Source organism: Protomyctophum bolini (assembly GCF_963924005.1).
Source record: "Protomyctophum bolini genome assembly, chromosome: 14".
In the NCBI taxonomy this organism is placed as follows: domain Eukaryota; kingdom Metazoa; phylum Chordata; class Actinopteri; order Myctophiformes; family Myctophidae; genus Protomyctophum; species Protomyctophum bolini.
In genome coordinates, this window is record NC_137875.1 from 7,672,062 (window position 1) to 7,698,407 (window position 26,346).

The following is a 26,346-nucleotide window of genomic DNA, read 5'->3' on the forward strand; positions in this document are numbered from 1 at the left end:
CTGTCCGCGGTTTGGGGCATAAGTGGGATTCGATCCAAGGAGCTGTGGGTTGGGAGTCTAATGATTATTGATTAGCGAGGCAAGACACTGAGGCCGATGCTGAAATGGGGTATTCGGTCACGCCCAACTCCTGTAAAACGAACTCCTGTTTAAAACGAAACAAGCCCCGCCCAGTACGGCGTGAGGCTTCCCCTATACATATTTCTGGCAGAACACCTTGAGGGCTGATTTCTCCATTCTGTCCAAGGTGAGGTCGGCCTCCTCGTCGGGGGGAGGAGGAGGAGGAGGAGGAGGAGGAGGGGGGGGGAGCGTCGTCGTTGGCGGCAGCAGGAGGACGCTGACGGGCGGATCCACGGGCGGCATCTCGCCAAGCTTCAGGAAGAACGGCAGCCACTCAGGAGGTTATGACGGTGAGCATGCAGGTTATAGGCCCGTCCCAATCATTACATAATCGCCTAATCGCAATTGTTCAAGATAATCGATCGTTTCCATGTTGAAAAAGTTCCATACGTTTAAAAATAGCAGAAATAGTTGATCTATAAACTTACAACACGTCACTTTGTGACGTGTTGTAAGCTTGTAGATCAACTATTTCAGCGTTTTGTACATTTTTTTTAAAGAAACAAATATTAAATGTGTCAGTGATTTCAAGTTTTAGATTTAAGTTATCTGCCCTGGGCAATTTGTGATTACGAAGCCTAAAAGGCAAACAGGAATACAAATTGTAACGCTCCAATGTTCAATGCAATAAAAACTAAAAACTAAAAACTAAACAATGAAATTTTAACGCAATTATTTGTGTGACAATTAATCGTCAACTTAAAATCTGTAATCGTGACAGCCTGGTTGGTTCCTGTTCACCAACGATAAGCAGGCTGGCATCGTGTCTAGCCGCCTGCCCGCCTCGGTCTGTTTTGGAAACCAACGCCTGAACCGTTACGTGTATAACGGAAACGTTTTGCCAGACAGAAAGAAAGAGGGAAAACATTTTGAAAGGCGTGGACAAACTTCTCTTAACCTCCTGCAACCTATTGTATCCTCTCTGCTGCAGGAAGTTCCAGTGGCAATTCGTCCCCAGAGTTCACACGGAAAGACTACGGGAACTATTGTGAGTTACAATAACAACCATGTGATTATGAAGTTTATAAGTGCATATCTGTGTGCCAGCCTCTCCCTTATATGGTTGTTTTTTATTATAAAAAAAACACATGTTTAAGCATTTTGTGAATTGTGTGTGTGTGTGTGTGTGTGTGTGTGTGTGTGTGTGTGTGCGTGCTTCTCATGCCATGCTTATCCGTGTGTGTGTGTGTGTGTGTGTGTGTGCATGTGTGTGTGTGTGCGTGCGTGCTTCTCATGCCATGCATATCCGTGTGTGTGTGTGTGTGTGTGTGTGTGTGTGTGTGTGTGTGTGTGTGTGTGTGTGTGTGTGCAAGCATATACCGTATGTGTGTGTGTGTGTGTGTGTGTGTGTGTGTGTGTGTGTGTGCTTCTGTGCATGTGTCTGCATTCATATGTGTGTCTCTGTGTGTGTGTGTGTGTGTGTGTGTGTGTGTGTGTGTGTGTGTGCTTCTGTGCATGACTGTGTTTGTATTTGTATGCATATGTGTGTCTGTTTCATACGTGTGTGTGTGTGTGTGTGTGTGTGTGTGTGTGTGTGTGTGTGTGTGTGCCTACATATGTGCGTGCGTGTGTTTCAAGGCTCCAATGCCAGGGGGAGGAGTCAAAGCAGAGGTAAGTTGCTGTTGTTTGTCTCTATTTCTGCAACGTCTCACAATTAGAATCATCGTCCCACAGCAATGTGTCTAACTATTCTGTCTGTTTCCTGTTGTTGTGTGTTTTATTTCAGAGAGTCAGATCAGAGCCAGACTGCAGAGTGCCTCTCCCACTGCATCCAGATGTAAGATCATCTACTCAACACATGCATGTGGCTCTGAGTCTAACACATATTGATTGCATGAGGATGGAGGACCCACCCTGACAGAAAGTGTTATTTTTATTTAGCTGCCAGCACCTGTCTGCCATGCATTTCTAGGTTAAAGACACGCTAGACCTATAGGCTGACCATAATATATTCAGCCCCTCAAACCGGGACCCTTAAATCAATGCGCATGTTTGTTGTGCATTCATGCACGTGCATTGAACGCGAACATGTAACTATATATGCACCATAGGTGTTATCAGCCTCAGCGCTGAATTCAGACACGTAATGCATTCGTTCATGTTTTCTGATTAGTTGTAGCTGTAGGTGAGCTTGTGTACATGAAAAGAACACGATAGACGTCTATGAACCACTGAAAACAACTATTATTTTAATCCCGGGACAATTTTGTAGTGAATGTTGAAAACCGGGACACATTAGTGTTTTAGAGATATTTAAATATCGGGACAATCCCAGCCAAATCCCGACGAACTCAGGGCGCCTCAAGCTGAAAAATATTTTAACTTTTGGAGAGGAGTGCCGCTCATCAATCTCACGTTTGATCATTTATGTGATGGTAGTTTCAAACATTGCGTAAACAACAGTAAACATTCCTTGCGAGCGTTCTAGACATGACATGCAAAGCGCTCCTCCGCTCATAAAACGCTTTCTGTGGTCACGAGTCCTCATAAAGTAACAAAAGCATCGCTATCATCGGGATGATTGATGTAGTATTCCAGCATTTTGAAACTTAACACCAGCTAAGAAATTAGCTGGTGGGCTTAAAGCCTTTGATTTATACTTGCTTGCACACTAGTGTCACACACAAAACAGAAAGGAAGATCTACAAGCTCACAGCATGTTGCATTGCAATACGTTGTAAGCTTGTAGATCTGCTATTTTCAAATACGCCACTAGAGCTTTCTGACTGATCTAACAGAATTTGCACTCAGTTCACATTCACTCTAATTTCCTTCTCCATAACTGAACCTGGAATTTATGATACTAAACAATGTCACCTGGCTTACAGAAATACTTGAATTAACCAAATTGAAGGAACTGTATTCTGTAGTGATGAGATTGAAGTAATCCCCCCCCCCCCCGATCAGAATCGATTCCATCTACCATCATTCACCAAAGTATCTTTACTTTGCAGTTTAGTGTTAGATGTAAGGGAAGTTTGTTCAGCCGTGTACTACTGTATGTAGACCTGTGGTCACATACTGTATGTAGACCTGTGGTCACACACTGTATGTAGACCTGTGGTCACACACTGTATGTAGACCTGTGGTCACACACTGTATGGTGGGGTTTCTGTTTCTGTTCTGCATATTCCATCTAAAATTAGAATACAGCTGTTCCCAACCTTTTCTGGACCGTAGCCCACTTGTAAACCTTGAAGGTGTTTGCGGCCAGCCCATCTGGTCACTAAACACGGCAGAATACACAGGACCACAATGGAAACAAGCCCCTAGGCTAGGGCTTTTTGTGTTATCCTTTGAGGAATCCTTATGAAATCATACCACTGTACTATTTGCAAACTGATATAACGAGTAAGACGTGCGAACGCGGGAAGCGAACGCAGATCGTAAATAGCTCCATATATGGGCACAAAAGGGGCCAGGTCCACAACAAACAAATCATATATGGGCACAAAAGGGGCCAGGTCCACAACAAACAAATCATATATGGGCACAAAAGGGCCAGGTCCACAACAAACAAATCACTCAGCTCCATATATGGGCACAAAAGGGGCAAGGTCCACATATACAGTAAGCGATGCAACACACTCCATATTTGGATAGCGGGACAGACACACGGACGGACGGATACACGGACAGACATGATCTGCTAGGTCTCATAGTAAGTGCTCACTGAATTCGCAATAAAGTATTCAATCAATCAATCAATCAATCAAAAGCCATTCAGCCGTCATTTTAATTGGCAATTATTTGTGTGCCCAATATCCTCACGGCCCAGGCTGGGAATCACCATGTTAATACTTTTCCATCCCTCTCTACGTAAGTCATCAAGTGTGTGCCTGATTATTACAGCCCTAGATGTTATTTCATTCTAGGCTTCATTCCACTCCTTCAAGAGCACCTTGTCAGCATTTGGAGTTAAAAGGCTATATTCTTTTCAACGCTCGTCTCGGTTTGTTTCTTTTGCTTCTCATACTGAAATTACCTTGTTTTTAAACAGCCTCTGTTGTGGGGCATATTGTTGGCGACAAGAACAGAAGCCTCATTCATAAAATGGTCTTCAAGATCAAATTTCATCTTGAGTTGACTTATGCACAAACCGTTGATCAAGCACATATTCAGAAAACCTTACTTGGACATGGAAATTATCGTCTACGTGCGTGTCAGACTAGACTTCAGTTAATTTCCTGCAGGTCATGTTGGGTGGACGGTGTAGGCCAGTGGTTCTCAAAGTGGGGTCCGGGGACCCCAGGGGTCCTTGAGGGAGGTTTCCAGGGAGTCCCAGACAAAATGTGTCAAAATCAGCTTCACCACTTTTAACCTTATTTTATATTTGAAATGTTGTGAGCTCGTAGATTGTCAATTTTGTGTGAATAATTGTGAATAACACAGATCTTCTATTATGGGGGTCTCTGGCACAAAATCTTTTGAAATTGAGGTCCTTGGTCAAATACATTTCCGTGTCCTTGACATGAAACTGGATTGAGAACCACAGCTGTAGGCTCAACATCGCACGTCTTCCGAGCTGCCGAGAGCGGTGCGTGCTGTGCAAACCTTTCTGACATGTTGGCGTGACATGGCATTTTATCGCTTACAGGTGTGAGGAATTAAGCTAATATGCAAACCCAGCGTGCTTTCAATTAAAGACACGATGAGCGATGCCATAAATTGTGTGGCAAATTTGCAAAACATGAACATGAAACATGAGTGATCTAGTGTTACTGGAAGATGTCAGACGTTTTCAGAGACAGGACTTTTCTTTGCTCATGATGATGATGATGATGATGGTTCTCAATCCTTTTCATGTAAAGGACATCCCAAAGAATATGTACAGTGACCTCATCTAAAAATATTGTGCTCAAATTCCACAAAAATGTTTTCTTTTTCTTTTTTAAATAGCAGATTTACCAGCCCACACAATGTGTCACATCAGTACCATAGTTCGATCATTTCTGAATACACAAACACGTTCTGATCACTTGCCTGCAGTCAATAGCAAAGCTTAAGATCAAAGATGAATGTGGGAATGCTGCCCACAGTGATCTGGGCTCTTCTACAGTACATATTTCGTCAGCTAGATGCCGACGTGGGGTTTTCCATTGGCAGCTGACTGACTGGCACACATAAAAGAGGACTTTGTGCATTCTCCCTGCGGTTGTAGGTGCAGTTTCTTGTGCTGTCAGTGTGACTATCTTACGGTCTTATTCGTAGTAAAATACCTCCAGGGACAACTGTATTTGCTCGTTCGACCGAAGCAAAGGCATTTGTAAACCGTGTTCATGTGTGCATATATGTAAGATATTCTAGGTAAAAAAAATCTAAAGTGAGTTAGACACAGTCGTGCATCTTAATGTTACCTTATTTAACTTGTTAAAAGGGATTTTCTATAAATCAGGCGAATACAAGAATGCTCGCCCCAAAACACTCTCGTCCCGGGTCAAATCCGACGATTTCGGAACGGTCACCAGAACCTACTCGGCCACATTTTACCAAGACTTGGGTAGGGGGGGGGGTGACTTACTGATTCTGTCCCAGTGTCCCTATCAGCACGTAACTCGAGTGCCGACTCCCGAGTCTGCCGATGCGCCTACTTTAACATGGTAAGTGTGTGTGTGCTTGTTTGACAGGGACAGAGCTGGACGATGTGAAGAGGCTGCTGAAGGGAGGGGCCTCCACCACCGGAGGGCGCTCTAACAGCGTCAGCCCCTCCCGCTCCGTCTCGGCTGCATCCATCACCCTGCCGGTCCCCAAGAAGGCCACGGTGGAGACCAAGATCGTCACGGGCACCTCCCAGTCTGGTCAGTGCCATGTCACTCTCTCACTAACTGTTTCACCTCCCAGTCTGGTCAGTGCCATGTCACTCTCTCACTAACTGTTTCACCTCCCAGTCTGGTCAGTGCCATGTCACTCTCTCACTAACTGTTTCACCTCCCAGTCTGGTCAGTGCCATGTCACTCTCTCACTAACTGTTTCACCTCCCAGTCTGGTCAGTGCCATGTCACTCTCTCACTAACTGTTTCACCTCCCAGTCTGGTCAGTGCCATGTCACTCTCTCACTAACTGTTTCACCTCCCAGTCTGGTCAGTGCCATGTCACTCTCTCACTGTTTCACCTCCCAGTCTGGTCAGTGCCATGTCACTCTCTCACTGTTTCACCTCCCAGTCTGGTCAGTGCCATGTCACTCTCTCACTAACTGTTTCACCTCCCAGTCTGGTCAGTGCCATGTCACTCTCTCACTAACTGTTTCACCTCCCAGTCTGGTGAGTGCTAGCCTCGGTCCCAGCCTTACTCATCTGCGAAGAGAAAAGCCTGGTCACAACCTAAGGCAGAGACGGTATTGGCGGAAGTGTCGGGCCGGAAACATCCGCCAGATGTATTTCCCCCGGATACGATGTTTTGTAAATGATGTAAACTGCTTCGTAAAGCACCAACGTCATTTCCTTGAGCGGCACAAAAACCCAACCCCCATTGAGGGCTTAGGGGAAATAGCCAATAATGCACTTTTGCACAAAATAACACCTGGACCTCTTTGGTGGGGACGTAACAACGACAAATAAAGGTAAGAAAGCCTTCTAGCATGGAATTGTCCTTTACTGGTAGGGCCCCTATAAAATAATTTGCCCAATAGTGACAGCCGGTCAACAAGTGGATTCATGAATGTACGTACAATATTTTAGGCCAATAAAAAAAGACTATATACCAAATTTCCCACTTGAACAAAAGAAGACTGTCGGCTGCCGGACTAAAAAGAGAAATAAGATGTTTGCCGGGCACCCAAGCTAGTGACAATAGCAGATCTACAAGCTCACAACGTGTCACTTCGCGCCACATTGTGAGCTTGCAGATTGGCTATTTTCACCACTTCTTAAACTTCAAATTTGTTTTCCAATTCATGGAATTTCTTTGATTACTGAAAGAAATAACATCAAATGTTTTATTCAAGGTAGAAATACCATCATTCAATGATCTTCAATCATTTTCTTTTTTGTATGTACCCAAAATAGCCAATGTACAGTCAAGCTCGCATACAAAGTTTCCCCACCACAGTGGAGATTTGAATAAAAGTATGTCCTAAAATAGAAAAACTAAATCATGCTTTCAGAGTTATAATTTAATATACTGTACTGCCACCAAGGTGGGTGACGGTTCGAACATCTTTCTCATATCTAGACTATATCTCACAGCCGCACACGTCACTCTCTCCACCTCTCGCTCTAAAAGGTTTTTGGCTGACCGGATTTCCTATTTTATATTAGACCTGACCCCCGCTGATTTTGCCACTATGCTCGATGTCTTCGCCGAAAACAGCCAATGTAGAAAGTGTTGTGAGCTTGTAGCTGTAGATAGGCTATTTCCGGCGACTGTTAAGTCAGGATAACGATGCTTAACCCATTCTGACCTGAGATCAGATTCTAAAAAATGTCAGTCGTTCTTCGATTTTTCAAAAAATAGCAGACCTACAAGCTCGTAGCGCGCCACTCGGTGGCGCGCTACGAGCTTGTAGATCTGCTATTTTTCAATAGCTAAAGCATAACATGATGCCAACACCAAAACGGGTTCCCGTTCAGAATGGGTTAAGAGGATAACCGTTTCTCCATCTCGTCCCTCCCTGCAGTGTCAGGCCTGTATGACACGACCGGCAGCGTCCGATCGAACGGGTATGACAGCGGCGTGGCGGCGGCCCTTTACGGAGTCCAATCTGGACAATACGACACCGCGGTGAAGTCCTCCCAGTACGACGTCACCGTCAAGTCCGACCACTACGACAGCGGCTCCAGACCAGGCCAACAGTACGACGTGGCCAGCGTGAAATCGGGCCAGATGTACGACACCGGCTACAAGTCGGGCCAGTACGACATGAGTCTGAAGTCGGGCCACTACGAGAGCGCCACCCTGGATTCGGGCGGCCTGCAGCCGTCCTACACCTGGTCCACCTCCACCCTGCCGTCCACCCTGCCCGCCACGCTGGCTGGCGTCGGCAACGGTGGGGGCGTTGGCGTCGGCACTGGCAGCACGACCCACTCCTACCAGATCAACACCAACAACATGTCGACGGGCTCCTCCACCTTCAACTGCACCTCCCCCTCCACCCTGTCAGGTGAGACCTGCATTGCATTGCAAAAACCGGAGCTGGGGACCCTTTGGAACCACCTCAAGGACCCCTGACCCCAGACCTGCACTTTGAGAGCCACTGCTTTACGGGTCAAATTTGTACTATATGCGTACTATATTACACACAGGGCCGTAGACTTGTGTGTAAAAAAATAAAGGATTACCTGTGACTTTTTGGGTTTTCATCTTTGTGTCTGACGTCTGCATGCGTGTGTTTTGTTCCAGTTTATGGATTCCAAAATAACCTGGCACCCATATCCAACGGAGTTCTCACTGCCAATGGAGCCAACATGAACGGCAGCCTGGGAGGTACAGTTATGGACACAACCTGTTGTGTTATTAGTTCATTATTATATTAATGATATACTCTAGTCTGGACTGCTTGATTCTTTTTACAGTGCATATATATTCACATAATTAAGAATGGTGGGTGTGTGTGTGTGTGTGTGTGTGTGTGTGTGTGTGTGGGTGTGTGGGTGTGTGTGTGTGTGTGGGCGTGCGCAGGGTATGGAGTACAGAAGAATGGTGGTGGTGTTGTCAGCACTGGAGTTTCTACAAGTAAGTACTGACCCAAACATTTTTATAAGCATCCTATTTCCGATTTATAACAAAAGCCAAACGGGTATTAATTTAAACCGTACATGGGCAACTGGCGGCCAGGCGGGCACGTGCAACGCGTTTTCTTTGCTTGTAGATCGGCAATTTTTGCTATGACAGTAATATGCAATGTGGCCCTCTGGAGTGAGTGTGGAAATATAGTGGCCCACACTCCACCGTCAAAGTTGGCCACCCCTGATTTAAACCATTGTTTAAAACGATATTGTCTTTTTTTGTTTTGTTCTTCTCGTCTCTCAGCCACTCGGTCTGTGTCAGACGACATGTACAAGAAAGACTACAAGTACCTGCTGATGGAGAAAGAGAACGTTCCGGCCAGGAGGGACACGGAGGTGCTTATTCTGGCCAAGGACAGCGGCAAGCAGTTCACCAGCAGCAGCACCGCTGCCCTCATAGGAGGCGGTGGCGGAGGAGGTGGGTTGAGTTGGTTTCACACCACCGCCCCCTTGTGGACACCAAGATAATTGTCTCAGCAACAGTACAAATGGGCCCCCTTACGTGAATCAAGAGTTACTTTTATTTGCCAAGTGCGCACACACAGCGTGTATCGTGTACAGTACTTGTAATGTGACCTGGTGATACAACGTTGCTGTCTGGCAGAAACCTCTTATCTCCATATTCAAACTTTTTTAGTTAACGCCTTGATCATAGTACAGCGTCACACAAAAGCATTAAAAGTATAGCAGCTCGAAGCAGCTTGTACAGACAGGCTTGTACTGCTACTTTTGTTACTTTGGAATTTGAATCCTGAAAAGTCACAGTTTCGGAGGTATGAGGTATTCCACCCGACAGAGATGATAAACAGGACCAGGACGCCCTACACACGGTGCTCTATTAACTCTATTTATGTGATTATATAACTCCTATATAACGCCTGACTATATAAGCACCTGTACGTCGCTCTGGATAACAGCATCTGCTAAACCCCTATAAATTGTAACCTGATAACAGTGGGCTTAGTCCAGGACACTGACACACTTAAAGTAATGCTTGTACATGTAAACAATAGATAACTTCAGTTAGTCCCCAGCTAAACGATGGAAAGTTGGTAACCCAATGGACCCTTACACAGTAGATCTTTAACCCTTGAGAGTGTAAAATCATGCTCTCAAGAGTTACATTTTTGTTAAACATTTGAATTACTTAATTTACAAGAAGTCTACACAATTAGAGAATGTCAAATTGTTGTTATTTTGATGATGCTATGGTATCACACAATCTTATCCAACGCTAACAAAATATTCTTTAGTTTTGGGTCTGCGAGGCTAAATCTCATCAAATGTAGTGCTTTGACCTTTATTTTGAACCCTACAAACCCTCCCGCGCACTCAGATCAGCCAACGCAGGAAAGCTGGAAGTACCCTCACTAAAAACGCCGGGACAACGCTCCACACGTCCCAAACTCTTCTCCCTTCTGGCCCCAAAACTGTGGAATGCACTTCCCGTCGCAATCAGAACTGCAGCATCACTCCCAAACAGACTTATAGCATGTCATGTAGACAGCACAATAATTGCATTGTATGTAGTCATAGCACTTCATAGTACATATGTATAGCATAGTATAGTATATATATGTATAGTTTATATGTATAGTGTCATTATATAGATATGTTCTAGTTACGTTCTTAGCTTACGCATGTTTCATGATAAATGCATTTTATATATGTGAACTTTTTGTTCTTGCCTAATGTAAATCGCTCTGGATTAAGAGCGTCTGCTAAATGCCTAAATTGTAAATTGTATTTTTAATGCTGCTTTCATTTCTTTTTATCATTATGTTTAGGCTTTGCATAGTAAAGCACGTTGAGTTGAGATAAAAATAAACTTGGCTTCCTTTTCCTAGCGAACTGAGCTTAATTTCACATGCTCTTGATTACTCTTAATTTGTGGTTGTGTGTGTGTGTGTGTGTGTGTGTGTGTGTGTGTGTGTGTGTGTGACTGTGTGTGACTGTGTGTGACTGTGTGTGACTGTGTGTGTACATGCGTACGTGTGCCTGTTTGTGTGTGTGGTTTACAGGGTCACTCTCAGGAGACTCCATGAAGAAGGAGAAGGTGATTCATTACAGTGAACAGGCCACGCTCAAGTCGGAGTCAGCCATGAGTGAGCATGATAACACCGATACTATGAGTCCAACAATTAACTCTGTTTAATAACCATATGCTAATTACCGTTGTAATGTTCTTTGTTAACAGACGGATCTGGAGTTCTCATGAAAGACAAAGCCACATATGCAGGTATTTTACATTACTTGTTTAACATTAATATGAAGGTAGTGGATTTTGTAGCTCAATGTAGGGCTGAAAACTATTGATTTGATTATTTTCTTTGATTAATTGAATCAATAAATAAATACTTTAATGACAAAAACAAGCACTTTTTATAATTTGTTTTATTATATACTGTATGTATGCATCATGCATGTATATCGACATGGAAAACATGTAATAAATAATTGTCTTTATAATCAACTAAATCTAACCACTTAAGCCCTATTCAAGCCCTACTTCCTCATACAACAGTATCGCACAGAAATAGTTAGGCTAAATTTAACCAGCTGTAAGCTATAATTAACCATTTACTTGATAAGCCAATCAAAATGGCATTGAATGCGGAGGGCTTAACAGCTGAAAATCCACTATAACTACCATAAATAGGGGGTTTCGTGATAAGGATTATGTTGGTGGTGAATAATTTACGAGAGTTAATATTGTGTGTCACTTTGTGTCCTCCTCAGAGATCAGGGAAGGAGGTTTCTTTGGTGGAGGAGGCTGTTGTGGAGGTTGTTGCTCCTGGTGGAAGTGGCTGTTGGGACTCCTCCTCCTCTCCCTACTCCTGCTAGGACTCCTGTTTGGCCTCATTGCACTGGGTGAGTTGGGACTCCTGTTTGGCCTCTGTGCACTGGGTGAGCTGGGACTCCTGTTTGGCCTCTGTGCACTGGGTGAGCTGGGACTCCTGTTTGGCCTCTGTGCACTGGGTGAGCTGGGACTCCTGTTTGGCCTCATTGCACTGGGTGAGTTGGGACTCCTGTTTGGCCTCTGTGCACTGGGTGAGTAGGGACTCCTGTTTGGCCTCTGTGCACTGGGTGAGCTGGGACTCCTGTTTGGCCTCTGTGCACTGGGTGAGCTGGGACTCCTGTTTGGCCTCTGTGCACTGGGTGAGCAAAAGCGCTGTTCCTGTTGTTGTGGTACCCATTACCCCCCAGTACTAATAGTAACGTTAGATATTACCATCAGTGAGTGATTTATAAACGGTCAAGTGGTGAATGTGCCCCACTCATTTAAACTTTATGCGATACCTGTTGTACTTGCCGTTGTCAGAGTACCCTCTCTACGCATGCCGTGCAGGTACCGCACTGATTAAGCAAAATATAGAGAGATGCAGCGTTCCCTGATCCCCGTCATCATAAACACTCACCGACAGACACACAGACGAACAAACAGATATACTGTAGACATTCTTTCTGTGCACTGTCCTGATAAAAAAAATGCAATTTGATTGTGCATACCGCGACTACTGGTGTAGTGGCACAAACGGAATGAAACTCAACCAATCCATGAAGCTCTCCATTAGTCCCCTCCCACCACCCCCCCAAAAAAACATCCACGAGGTCATCAGCGTCACACACGGATAGTTTGAAATCGATCGGTTGGCCCGGTGCCTGAGTTATGCCAGGGATAGACAGTCAGACACACACACACACACACACACACACACACACACTCCCTGGCCTGTGACGTCAGCAAGTGAAAGTCTCTGGAGCTTCTCCTTAAACAATAGGCTAATGGGAACTGTTGTTTTTTTTTTACAAGCTCAACAAAAACAAAGTTTTTACAAGCCCATTATGTTCAGTTCACAAGTGCTTGTAACAGTTCTGGGCCAGGAAATGCCCGTATATCCCTGGAAAATGTACCCTGAGCACATGAGCACTGTGTCACATGGCCACTAAAATGGCAGGCTGCTATTCATTATCGTGGAGAAGCTCCAGAAATGGTTGCTGCATGACATCAGTCACATCACACACACACACACACACACACACACACACACACACACACACACACACACACACACACACACACACAGTTTCTAGTCGTGGGAGATTCCCCCTGAGATGGACAATCACTGTCTGAGAGTGAAAGATATGGCGCTGCTGCTTAATGTGAGGCCTCAGTGGGGACCCCCGAGGGTTCCAGGGGGTCTCCAGCAAAAATGAGGAATTGTTTTAAGATTTAAACATTTACTGTAAGCCCTTTTGGCTGTTCAAAAATAGCAGATTTAGTAGCTTGATGTGCTATTTTGGAAAAATGTTGACAAATCTTCTCTCATGGGGGTGTCTGGCACAAAGTCTTTCCAAATGGGGGTTCGTGGCCAAACCCATCACAGATAAATTATAGATTTAAAAAATATACTTGATGGGCATTACAATGTCTGTTGGATGGTGCATCAACCACATAATCTCAACAGGCCATACCCTTCCTAGTTTGAAAGTCCTTTTGAGAAGAAGATATATATGAACCCAAATACTTGTAGTCATCAACCAGTTTCAGAGGAGTGTTGTTAAGTGTTTTTATAATGTGGTTATTGTTGGATTTGCATATGTTTACGTATTCAGTTTCGTCTCGTTGAGATAAAGACCAACACAGTTGGAGGCCAGCTGACAATGAGGTTATATCTTCCATTGAAAATGTAACTTACAGTATGTACTGCATGTCTTGAGGTCGCATTGTGTTTCCCTTAGACATTTCCATTACTCTGGCCAGTCTTGTTTAATTTGCTCCACCCATGCTACATGCTGTGTGTGTAATCTGTGACTCACTTCTTGTCATGGGGGATGGTCTTTGTGGTTTTGTTTTTCCCATCAGTTTGAGTCATTTTCAGCTACTCCAGTGCTACATAACCACCCATGGTAACACTGTTATGCTAAGATGAGCAAGAAATGTGTACACTTGTACCCTTGCTGAGTTGCTTTCCATTGTTGTTTTTTACATTAGTACAGGAAATCTATGGAAAATACAGGATCAACCTCAAACTAATTGCAACACTGATCGGGCTAAATTTGGCCATAGCAACTTGTTAGCAAATGTGCTGACATCATCACATTTGTCAAGACATCAGCATCATGAAAACCCCCTAGTTTGATATGTCACATGCTACTTAAAGCATAAGGAAATTTAGAAAATATTGCCTTATAATAGGATGTCAATGGTGGCCATACTGTACAGGCCATTTTCAAACACTTTCCCCTCAGACAATTCCAGGGAACTTTTGTTCTGTTATTCAGGATATATTTAAGATTATTACTGGACTACATTCAAAAACATTTCAGAAACTAGATAGGTTCCGTAGTGAATACCTCCGCTAAACACTGTGCAAATCCCAAGATATGCCGTTTTGGCATGCCCCAGTGGCTGCCCTGGCAAAGCGTGTGCCATTGAGGCTCAGACCTTGCACGGCAGCCACAGGTTTGAATTCAACCTGAAGCTCTTTGCTGCATCATGTCATCCCTATCTCTGTCACCTTGTTTCCTCAAATTTCACCTGGATTGTGAGTCACAATCCAAGGTCACAATTTGTGACCTTGACCTCTGACCGTTTCAAGACAAAGTATACTTTATGTTTATATAACATCATTTGACAGCACAGTGTGATCAGTGACCACAGACGGCAATGATCTCATTTAAACTTTGCATGTGGAATGCAAGTCTCTCAGTCTTAAGTATGTCATTTTGACCCTTACCTACAGTAGATTGTGAACTTCACTGTTGACCCTTTCACCCCCAAAAGCAGGCTTCACTGTGATCAAATGCCACCAACATCGACGTAGGCCTATTTATTTATTTCCACATTATATCTTTTTGAATTTTTACTTTATAGCAGCACATACAGAGCTCTATTTATGTAACGCTGTCATTACGGCATCTGCATTGAGAAAGACATACTGACTGCTCCTATGTGTGCTCCTAGGTGTGCAGAAGGACCTTTTTAACTAAGTATCTGTATTGAACCATTAATTACAGTGTCTCCACTGGAATGATATTTTCACGATTTAAAAGAAATAGCAGACCTACAAGCTCGTAGTGCGCCACTCGGTGGCATGCTATGAGCTTGTAGATCTGCTATTTTTCAATAGCTAAATTATAACATAATGTTTAAAACACCCAAGCCCAAAATGGCTTGGGAACTAAGCTGCAGAGGGAAATGGTTCAACTTATTTTTGCACGTGTGGCGCCCCCTATGGTCAGAAATGAACGTGGAAACACCCTATTATGGTCACTCAGCAGTGAAAGTGAAAACAGCTGCATCCCAATAGAGGCCCCTCAACATGTGATTCCGTTTAAGGGTTCTTTGGATGTTGAATTCATGATCTATATATAATGTTTTTGGAGTGATTCGTGTGGGTTTTGGACCAAATGTATAGAAGCACCAAAAAGTGTGTTTTGAATAAAATGCTACTGTAAATGGCAGACACTCTGATCAACATGCGTCACGGTCTAGGTCTAGGACTTGCCGAACTGAACTGCACACGGCATGTTCGCTCACAACATGTTACCGGCTCAAATGTATACATGATACAGTTCAACAGTTATTAGGCCAAAAGGTCAAACGGGCTTGTATAGCATCACCATGAGGCCCATTTGAAACATTCAGAGCGAAGGTAATCCCTCGGCTTACTGGTTGTGTGCCAAATAAATGTGGTGCTGATCGGCCCAACACCATTGTATTTATGCACGATTATACTTTCAGTGTTGATTTTGTTGACTGAAACTATGACGAAAATCTCATTGACGAAAACTAAGCATGCAACCAAGTGTAAAATCTGGCATTAGGACTCCATTGAGGCACTAAAAAAAGTCAATTTGTTTATTAATGTTTATATTATGTTAGTACAGAAAGTACAGAATCTTTGAATGAATAATAAATAAATCCACGTCTCCGTGTGTCTCTTCAGCGGAGGACGTGAGGAAGCTGAAGAATCGCGTGGCGTCCCTGGAGGCTGAGTCCACGGTCATCGCCGCTCGTACCAGCCGCCTGTCCAGCAACGACATCTACATCGCCGCTGGAGGTGCAGGTAGGGCCTGGCACAATTTGTACATAGTCGTCCAATCGCAATGATTGGAGATAATAGCAATTATTTCGTCATGATCGTCATAATAGTTTCCATGTTGAACATCTACAAGCTTACAAAGTGTCACTTCGTGACGCATCATTTCTTTGTGTATGGTGTTGGAACAACATATGTTCAGGAGGCGGAGAAACACCGCTTAACTCCACCCACTCACCAATCTACCTTCCACCATTTATTTTATACCATGCCCAAACAACCACCTTGCTTTTCACGTTAACACGCGATTCCAGCAATGTTTGCATCCTCCCTCCCTCCAATTCTTTATTCCAATAAAAATCCTTAACTTTCCATAATGGTGTTTTTCTTCGATTAGGGAAACTTCAGTTATTTGTCATATCTTCCAAGTGCATCTTCTTTGATTACCAGGCAAAACAGAAATGTATTCTTTGTTCATATGTTCCAACGTTCAATGCCAAAAAACACAATCATTAAATCGCAAATTATTTGTGTGACAATGAATGGTCAACGTTGTAATGGTGCCAGCCCTAGGTGGAGGTGCCGTCGCAGGAGGTGCAGCAGGACACGGCGACAACACCCTGCTCCTGGCCTCCGCCGGAGGAGGTGGAGGGACCCACGTTGGCGCCGGAGGCTCTGCAGGAGGAACGAACATCGTGGTTGGCGCTGGCGGTGCTGGTACTACTGGAGGTGCTGCTGGTTCAGCTGGTTCCGCCGGAGGCTCCAGTACTGGACTTGGTATCGTCATCGGTGGCGGCGGAGCAGGAGGCGGCGGCGTGGCGGGCACTGGCCACGGTGGAGGCACTGGTTCTGCGGTAGGCACGGGAGCTGGCAGCAGCAGCGGCAGCAGCAGCACGGGCGTCGTGTACACTGGCGCCGGACACGGCGGAAGCGGAGGCGCCACTGGCCACGGCACCGGTATCGTGTTGGGTGTCGGCCACGGCGGAGGAACCGGCACGAGCGGAGGCGCCGCCGGTAGCAGTGGCAGCGCCGGCGCCAGTGCAGGCGCCGGTGGCAGCAGTGGAGACACTCATATACACATACATGGTGTTGGTGTTGGTGGCACGGGGACGGGCAACAGCGGAGTAGCCACTCATAGCAGCAGCACTCATCATGTCATATACACTGGCCAGGCCGGTGGCACTGGTAGCAGTGCAGGCGCTGGCACCAACGTGGGAACTGGCGTCGTGTATGGCACCGGACAAAGTGGAGGCGTCGGCACCAGTGGAGGCGCCGCTGGCAGCTCCGGTGCAGGTTTCGTGTATGGCACCGGCTGGAGTGGAGGAGATAGCAACACTGGCGTCAATGCGGGCAGTGCTACCGGCTCTGGGGTTGGAGTGAGCACAGGATATGTAGACCAGGCTGCGCTCCACAGGAACATCCAGCAACTGCTAAGAGCGGAGCTGCAGTCACAGGCATTCCTAGGTGGGTCAGAACACTGACTTCATGGATATTACGTTTGAACTTTGAACATCTTCGCACATTTAAGCATGCATTGTGCACGCAAGCACACAAAAGGTGCACCGGTTCTTGGTTTAATATTGAACTGTGCATTTTGGCATTCATGGTTCAGTTGAATTGTGGATTTTGAGTAACATGTTACATTACTACTTTACTTTCTTATTGCCAAAATGGCCGAATGTTGATGTGACGTCTTGTCTCCAATTGCTGTAGATTTGAACTTGTTGCCTCGTTCAGAAGTTTAGTTATTTCCAACAGCTCGAGGAAAGTACTCCTTGACGGCAGAGATTTTAAATCTTTATACCGAGATTAAAACACCCATTTCTGTTCTTTCACAGCTTTTATTACAACTTCAGCGAGAGGAGCTAAAGGTAAAATGTCCACGAAAAGTTATTTATCGAACTGATACATTTCTGCCCCTTTTTCCCCCTCTTTAGTTTACCTGCATTCTGTTTTGTTTTGTCTTTTCCAGGTGATGTAGGAAGCCCTGGACCACAAGGTTAGCAAGAGACAATCATTTCAGTTTCAATGAATCCTTGTCGTCACCTTCTTAAAGGTTTTATGACATTCATTTTCATTTATTTTTCTTTTTCTTTTTTCTTTTAGGTTTTATGACCTCAATTACACCCAAAAAACCTGAACTTTGAACATTCAGTGGATTTTCTGTGGTCTGAAGTTTCCTTTGGGGTTTGGAAGCCTTTTGAGCTACAATGAAAACAGGCAAAACAGTGAAAACAGTGACATATGCTGGCAAATCCCATTGACATATATGGGATTTGCAGGATCTTACATCACAAACTGCCGGCAAATCAGAGGCCTGTTTGAGCCAGAAAACCCCAGATCACAGAAAATCTACTGAATGTTAAAAGTTCATGTTGTTTGCGTGCAATTGAGATTAGAAAACCTAAAAAAAATAAGAACAATTCCAAAACCTTTTTTTTAATGTCACAATCCCTTTAAAATAATGGCATATTTTTACGCAAACATTTGGTGAAAATCTAATCAGATCTACATACAGTAACACTTTGCAACGAAGCGTGTTGTGAGCTTGTATGACAAAGAAGTATACACCGTTTAACTGGCTAATTATTCACTGAAAAATATCAACCTAATGAAGTTAATTTCCGTTTCAGGTGATAGTGGATTACCTGGCATTGTAGGTAAGTCAACGACAGTAGAGGATGACTGTTATAACTACAGTACATGCGTTGTACTTGTTTCCTGCCAAGTATCTGCGCTGAATGATAGTAAATGATGAGTAAATATTGTTTCTTTCACCTCAGGTGCTGCAGGTAACATGGGCCCAGCAGGGCCTGAAGGGCCCAAAGGACAGAAGGGAATCCAAGGTACAGAAACAGTACAATTCAGAAGCATCTACTGTATGTGTTACACTGTACTCTGGTCATAATATAGACATAAATACATAGAGCTCCGCATTGGCCACTGGGGCCATATATGTCAATGTCATCGACATATTAGCCAATATCAAAAATATTACCAATATTTAATCAATACTGCAATGTAGAATATATTGTATACAATACTGTTACAAGTAAAAGTCTGGATTCCAAAATGTACTAGGGTAGTAGTAGTAGTAGTAGTTGTAGAACAAAAGTATCAAAATGTCCTTAAAGTACCAAAAGTAGAAAGTACTCATTATGCTGAATGTTCCCTTTTACAAGTTTAAAAATTTCAAATGAACAAAATATATACAAATCTAGTGTGTTTTGTAATAATAATCTAAATCTACTAAGTAACTAAAGTTTTTGTATAATTGGAGTAAAAGTACAATAGTTTCCTCTGAGATGTACAGTATAGTGGAGTAGAAGTAAAAGTATTGAAAATTGAAAATACTGAAGAAAGTAAAAAATATAAACTTTATTTACACCACTGTCAGTTGCCATGATGCCGCTGCAAGACCTATACCTGACACTAAGTCCCCTTTTCCACCGAGGTCGAATCGGTTCAGTTCATTTTCCCGCCTAATATTGAACCAGTTCCGAGTGTTTCCACTGAAAACGAATTGGTTCAGAACCCTAAAAGTTGCTCCTGAACTGGAACCAGAAAATGGCCGCCAGTTCTGTGAAAGCACCAAGGTTCCAATAATCTAGAACGGAAGTAGTTCCAAAAGTTATTTTTGTGGAAAAGGAGCCTAAAACATGTTTTCCCCTGTTTATTATACGGTTTCTGGTGTCAAGCTTTAGAAGACTCCAGTTGCAAATTGCAGACAGGTGCTCATTTATTGCGGTTTTGAAGGAGGGTAGAGAGTCACACCGTTTGGGGGGACATGCAGTCAGTCTGTATAATCCACCTGACCAGGGGGACAGTCTGTCTAATGTCCTGACCAGGGGGACAGTCTGTATAATCCACCTGACCAGGGGGACAGTCTGTATAATCCACCTGACCAGGGGGACAGTCTGTCTAATGTCCTGACCAGGGGGACAGTCTGTCTAATGTGCTGACCAGGGGGACAGTCTGTATAATCCACCTGACCAGGGGGACAGTCTTTATAATCCACCTGACCAGGGGGACAGTCTGTATAATGTTCTGACCAGGGGGACAGTCTGTCTAATGTCCTGACCAGGGGGACAGTCTGTATAATGTCCTGACCAGGGGGACAGTCTGTATAATCCACCTGACCAGGGGGACAGTCTGTCTAATGTCCTGACCAGGGGGACAGTCTGTCTAATGTCCTGACCAGGGGGACAGTCTGTCTAATGTTCTGACCAGGGGGACAGTCTGTCTAATGTCCTGACCAGGGGGACAGTCTGTCTAATGTCCTGACCAGGGGGACAGTCTGTCTAATGTTCTGACCAGGGGGACAGTCTGTCTAATGTCCTGACAAGGGGGACAGTCTGTATAATGTCCTGACAAGGGGGACAGTCTGTATAATGTCCTGACAAGGGGGACAGTCTGTATAATGTCCTGACCAGGGGGACAGTCTGTATAATATCCTGACCAGGGGGACAGTCTGTATAATGTCCTGACCAGGGGGACAGTCTGTATAATATCCTAACCAGGGGGACAGTCTGTCTAATGTCCTGACCAGGGGGACAGTCTGTATAATATCCTGACCAGGGGGACAGTCTGTCTAATGTCCTGACCAGGGGGACAGTCTGTCTAATGTCCTGACCAGGGGGACAGTCTGTCTAATGTGCTGACCAGGGGGACAGTCTGTATAATCCACCTGACCAGGGGGACAGTCTGTCTAATGTCCTGACCAGGGGGACAGTCTGTATAATCCACCTGACCAGGGGGACAGTCTGTATAATCCACCTGACAAGGGGGACAGTCTGTATAATGTCCTGACAAGGGGGACAGTCTGTCTAATATCCTGACCAGGGGGACAGTGTGTATAATGTCCTGACCAGGGGGACAGTCTGTATAATATCCTGACCAGGGGGACAGTGTGTATAATGTGCTGACCAGGGGGACAGTCTGTATAATGTCCTGACCAGGGGGACAGTCTGTCTAATATCCTGACCAGGGGGACAGTGTGTATAATGTCCTGACCAGGGGGACAGTCTGTATAATATCCTGACCAGGGGGACAGTGTGTATAATGTCCTGACCAGGGGGACAGTGTGTATAATGTCCTGACCAGGGGGACAGTCTGTATAATGTCTTGTCTGTAATGCACCTGACCAGGTGGACAGTCTGTATAATATCCTGACCAGGGGGACAGTCTGTATAATGTCCTGACCAGGGGGACAGTCTGTCTAATGTCCTGTCTGTAATGCACCTGACCAGGGGGACAGTCTGTCTAATGTCCTGACCAGGGGGACAGTGTGTATAATGTCCTGACCAGGGGGACAGTCTGTATAATGTCCTGACCAGGGGGACAGTCTGTATAATCCACCTGACCAGGGGGACAGTCTGTATAATGTCTTGTCTGTAATGCACCTGACCAGGGGGACAGTCTGTATAATGTCCTGACCAGGGGGACAGTCTGTATAATGTCCTGACCAGGGGGACAGTCTGTATAATGTCTTGTCTGTAATGCACCTGACCAGGGGAACAGGGATCGGAGGGGCAACAAGGTCGCAGGGGCCAGGAAGGCCCACCGGGGGCCAGAGGAGACTCAGGTCAACCAGGCTTTGGACAGAAAGGGGAAAGAGGTAGGACTGTATTCTAGTGTTGTTGATCTGAAATTTTATTTATTTTTATGCAAAGCCTTTTGAATAAATATTTGAGTCATCTGGAATGTTTTAGTTTTTGTCTAGCTTCAGTCGGCTAAATCTACAGTTTATTTTGTCGACTAAAATGTATTTTGGCGGGCCTTGATGGTGTCGTAAACTCTGCCTGATTTTACACTTGGTTGCATGCTGAAAATACAAGCTACCGTACAAGCTCACATGTTGTGTTTGTTCATGCAGGGTATTCCGGAGAAGCCGGGGCTCCTGGCCCTATGGGCGTTATGGGGCTGATCGGACCTAAAGGTGAGATCATTTTTTAACACATGGCGAATATCAATGAATGTGAGGAGTTGCACATAACATATCTTTGTACAGTATGTGCATAGCAATATTGTATGTTAGCTTTTATGCTCTTGACAAAATGTCAATGTAATTTTTTCATCAACGCCCCTATCACTGGGCTAGGGTGAACTGCACCCATATTTTTTTTTTAAGTGAGATTCAAGTGAGATTTGTGGTTAGTTATTGTATATTTAGTTTTATTAGCCGCTCCCCCCAGAATGTTTCGGACAAAACGATCGCCTAAACAAATACTCTAGCCGAGGGGCCTCAACTCCTATAAATGCAGACTCCTATAACTTTCACCGTGGATCACTCTTATCTTAATCATTCCTCTGTGTTGCAGGCCCACCTGGAGTTCATGGACTTACTGGAGTATCAGGTCAGTTTATCTCTGCCTCCCATTCAGTCAGCGCAGAGCGACCCTGACAAACTGAACATCATCATTCGAGTGGCCTCAGATTTGATGTTTAATGTCATGCTTATTGTCGTACCGTAGGTTTACAAGGTCCTCAAGGTATTCGAGGCGAGGCCGGGCCACCTGGTGTTAAAGGTATGTTCATTTATATCAGTGGATCTCAGAGAGGGCTCTGCGGAGTCGCTTGACTGGCTTCCAGGGGTGTAATGTTTCTAGCTATCAATGAAGAAACGTGGCTTCTTTATGTAAGACTGGTAACAGCTCCCCAGCAAATGATTGATAGGTAGTAAGTGGAACTAGGAACCAATGGACATTACATTACATGTCTGTAACTCTTAGTGTGTACAAATGGATCCTAATGGGTGCAATCGGGGCCTAATCATAACGCGTCCATTTGGTTCGATTTGTACCCTCTCAGAGTTATGGGGGTCCGTGGCCGAAATACATGCCAAATTGGGGGTCCTTGACATTAAAAAGTCTGGGAACCGCTGATCAAATATTTACTGTTCTCCATGGACTTAATATAATCAAGCATACAGATGATTCATTGGCGTTATCTGAAAACATTCCAACATTCATCTCTGCAGGAGAGAGAGGGCCTTCTGGAGCTCAGGGGATTAAAGGTTTGTTTAAGTTATATCGCTAATACATACACTCTGACGGCTTGTTAAGCAATGGCCTGCCTGTAGACGGCTTTACAACAGATATTTGTAAAGGTGATTTAATCAACGTTCATTACAGGTGACCAGGGAGATAAGGGACTACGCGGTTCAACAGGTGAGTGCAGCATGTACAAAACATTAAATAAATATTGCTGTCAACAGATAATTGTCTTTGTCAGGCAGAGATAGTGATTTCTGGTCGCATTGCGCCTTGTGGTGAAAACTAAGACATGTCGGCTGCTGCTCGTAAAACGTTTTGCTCCTCATCTCGTTGTTTTGGGCTGTGTGGGCGGAAGTAGTTGGCACGAATACACCGATTTATGCCTGCGGTAAATTTCAAATGAACACCAGGGGGCGCTGAAAATGTTACCGCCCCACTTGATCATACTACAGCATCACACAAAAGTAGAAGATCCACAATCTCCTAACGCAGTGCAAATCAACACGTTTTGAGATTTTGAATTTGAAATAGTTTTGGATGTGCAATGTGCATATGTCCAAAATATATATATCGTCTCTGTCGGTTGTATTATAAGGTTTACAACCGACAGAGACGATATATATATACACAGTACTGAGTACTGTATAGACTCTGACAAGCTGCAAGCATCAGACACTTGCATCATCAAACACACCCTTTACTGTGAACCTCACACTTAAGTCCAGTACTTGAGTAAATGTACTACTTTCCACCTCTCCTTCAGGGGAACCTGGTATTTCAGGACTGTCAGGGCCAGCGGGAGAGAAGGGACCCAAGGGACCAACAGGTGAGTGAATGGGTCGACCCCGCCGTGAAAGCAAAAACCTAACATGCGTAGAGTTTGTACTGAACTTGGTACAGTAGGTCTGCTTTTTGTGCACCTATCTCATGGAATAATTATATGATATCCCACGCTGATATTAGAAACTCTGCCCATGTGTCTGTTTTGGTATGGCTAGACTGATATCACCGAGACCAAACACGTCACCACAATATGTCATTGTTATTATTTTGTTATGAATGCACTGTATATGCACTACTCGACTCGAGCGACCACTCCAGTATTAACTTCACTCATTACACAAAGATTCATGTCTCTTTCTTTCTTTCTTTCACTTCACAACAGGGCCCGCTGGAAATGACGGTGCCAAAGGGCCACGAGGTAAAGGATTTATATAATTACACAATGCTTCCTCCATTGCAGCACATACACACCCCTCATTACTTCATTGACCTGGGATCCGTAGGGCTCTATATACCCTTTCAGGTCCATGTGGTTCCATTTGTACACTGAGTGCTGATTTTGTCGACTAAAACTATGATGAAAAATGTCTTCAATGTCTTCAAATGTTTTCATTGAGGAAAACTAAATAAAAACTAAGCTATGATGACTAAAACTATGACTAAATATACTGACAGATGACAACAAATAGAAACTAGACTAAAATGTTAGCGAGGGGAAAAGAGATCCAGTAGAACTAAAGGACAAGTCATTTCATGTTTGGTTGCGCTTGTATTGGGTGATCTTCATGTAGCTTGTTGTAGATCGCCTATTTTCAGCATGCAAGCAACAACCAAGTCATGTAATATGGCATTACGACACCAGCGAGAGCCGCCAAAATACATCCATTTAGTTGACTAAAATCTCATGATATGTAGTCGACGAAAACTAGACTAAAATTAAAACATTTCAGATGTCAAAAATGTGAATAAAACTAAATGAATTTTCTGTCAAAGGACTATGACTAAACCAAAATCAAAATGTGCTTTCAAAATCAACACTGGGTCCTTGAAATGTAATGAATTGATTCTTCCTTCCTTTTTGAACGCCAGGTGACCAAGGACCTGTCGGGCCACCTGGACTCAGAGGTCCATCTGGGCCTCCTGGGGATGCCGGGCTCCCAGGTACAGTTCTACAGAGGCAGACCAGACCAGTACAGTACTGTTCTTAATGTTAGGGTCTAGGGATGTGGGCCTTCCAGGTACAGTACTACAGTGACAGACCAGACCAGTACAGTACTGTCCTTAATGTTAGGGTCTAGGGATGCGGCCCTTCCAGTTACAGTCCTACAGTGACAAACCAGACCAGTACTGTCTTTACAGTACCTACAATAGAAACGTCAACTAACTATGATTGATAATGGACTGCATGGATTCAAGTTCTCAGTCACGTCTGATCTCAGTCACTTGGATTCCATAGAAGCCAGCATGTCTACGGACTGTGGCAGAATGTTTCGCATGAGAAACCTCTCAATGCATCTGCTACGCATTGAGAGCTCGGAATATTTCATATTAAGGCAAAGATTAAAGCCTCATTCTGTGAGAATGTAGAACAGCAGGAACAATATTACCATCTTACAAGTATGCTCAGTCGTGTTTTGCTTAGTTTGAATCCATGGGACTGTGCTAAAATACACCCCTCTTTTATAGGCGTACCTGGGCTTCAAGGACCACCAGGTATGGCTCTAACATACGTAGTGGATGTTATAACAGCTCTGAAGAAGTGTCTCTTTTATTTGTGTCTCCTGTATTTTATTTTTTATTGTCATTATCTAACTAATGTAATTGTGACACTGACACCGAAAACGTTTTTTCTTTTTAGGAATAGCAGGAGTTTCAGGACAGCCAGGCGCCAAGGGTAAGACCACTCTAGGCTTTACTATCACGTTCAGGTCAAAGGAATACATTACAACAAATGCAACGAATACAGTTGTATGTGATGATAACGTCTTTCTTTCTCATTTTGACCTTTGCCTCTGGGCTCCAAAGCTACTGCATGCTTTACTGGTTCCCCAACACTGCCCCTGCTCGTGAATGTGATTGGTGAATGAGAGAGTGATTTGGGCCACTCAGCTGATCCATCTACCGGTATATTATTATAGATGCATCAACTGATTTCCCCAACTCACATGTTGTGTTGACTTTTGTGCTAGAACACTAAAGTTATAGATTCTATAACTTTAGTGTTCTAGCACAAAAGTAAACAAACCAAACGATAAAATCCCAGGTTCTGGATAGAAAAGCAGAAAATAAAAGAAAATAAAGTCTGCTCACTTTGTATTGCTAATCTTATTACCACCAAGAAGGTAATACAAATTGTGGAGCACAAGAGCCAGTCTGCGGATATTATCTTCTTAATAAACAAACTTACATTTGTTTATAAAGCGGCCTTCGAAACAAGAGTTACAAGGTGTTACAAATAGAATATAATGATATATACGTGAAACTTGCACAAAAAGAAAGAACACAATTCTAAACGAAGTGCTTTTTAACTAAGAGACGATACATTAGGACAAAATTTGAAAGGAGAGCATGCAGTGTCTCAGACGGACACCAGACTGGAACTTATCAATGCTATCATTGTTGTCAGGCGGGACATTTTAGTTAGGAGTTTCTCCTTTCTCCAAGATATTGGAAGTGAAA

At 44.1% G+C, this 26,346-nt stretch overlaps 1 protein-coding gene across 1 annotated transcript in view; it reads left to right on the top strand.

Moving 5' to 3' along the window:
- col17a1b (collagen, type XVII, alpha 1b) overlaps positions 1-26,346 on the top strand; it is a 55,213-nt gene that overhangs the window by 5,957 nt on the left and 22,910 nt on the right. Inside the window, exons 6-34 of the mRNA XM_080782407.1 lie at positions 248-410; positions 1,052-1,108; positions 1,699-1,731; positions 1,847-1,897; positions 5,748-5,918; positions 7,736-8,218; positions 8,458-8,541; positions 8,737-8,790; positions 9,088-9,261; positions 10,865-10,948; positions 11,041-11,082; positions 11,583-11,714; positions 15,797-15,916; positions 16,457-17,353; positions 17,728-17,760; positions 17,862-17,888; positions 18,523-18,549; positions 18,673-18,735; positions 21,402-21,506; positions 21,765-21,827; positions 22,210-22,245; positions 22,363-22,416; positions 22,869-22,904; positions 23,023-23,058; positions 23,648-23,710; positions 24,050-24,085; positions 24,757-24,828; positions 25,354-25,380; positions 25,526-25,561. Coding sequence (XP_080638533.1) covers positions 248-410; positions 1,052-1,108; positions 1,699-1,731; positions 1,847-1,897; positions 5,748-5,918; positions 7,736-8,218; positions 8,458-8,541; positions 8,737-8,790; positions 9,088-9,261; positions 10,865-10,948; positions 11,041-11,082; positions 11,583-11,714; positions 15,797-15,916; positions 16,457-17,353; positions 17,728-17,760; positions 17,862-17,888; positions 18,523-18,549; positions 18,673-18,735; positions 21,402-21,506; positions 21,765-21,827; positions 22,210-22,245; positions 22,363-22,416; positions 22,869-22,904; positions 23,023-23,058; positions 23,648-23,710; positions 24,050-24,085; positions 24,757-24,828; positions 25,354-25,380; positions 25,526-25,561 — 3,259 coding nt within the window. The remainder of the gene's footprint in view (positions 1-247; positions 411-1,051; positions 1,109-1,698; positions 1,732-1,846; positions 1,898-5,747; positions 5,919-7,735; positions 8,219-8,457; positions 8,542-8,736; positions 8,791-9,087; positions 9,262-10,864; positions 10,949-11,040; positions 11,083-11,582; positions 11,715-15,796; positions 15,917-16,456; positions 17,354-17,727; positions 17,761-17,861; positions 17,889-18,522; positions 18,550-18,672; positions 18,736-21,401; positions 21,507-21,764; positions 21,828-22,209; positions 22,246-22,362; positions 22,417-22,868; positions 22,905-23,022; positions 23,059-23,647; positions 23,711-24,049; positions 24,086-24,756; positions 24,829-25,353; positions 25,381-25,525; positions 25,562-26,346) is intronic.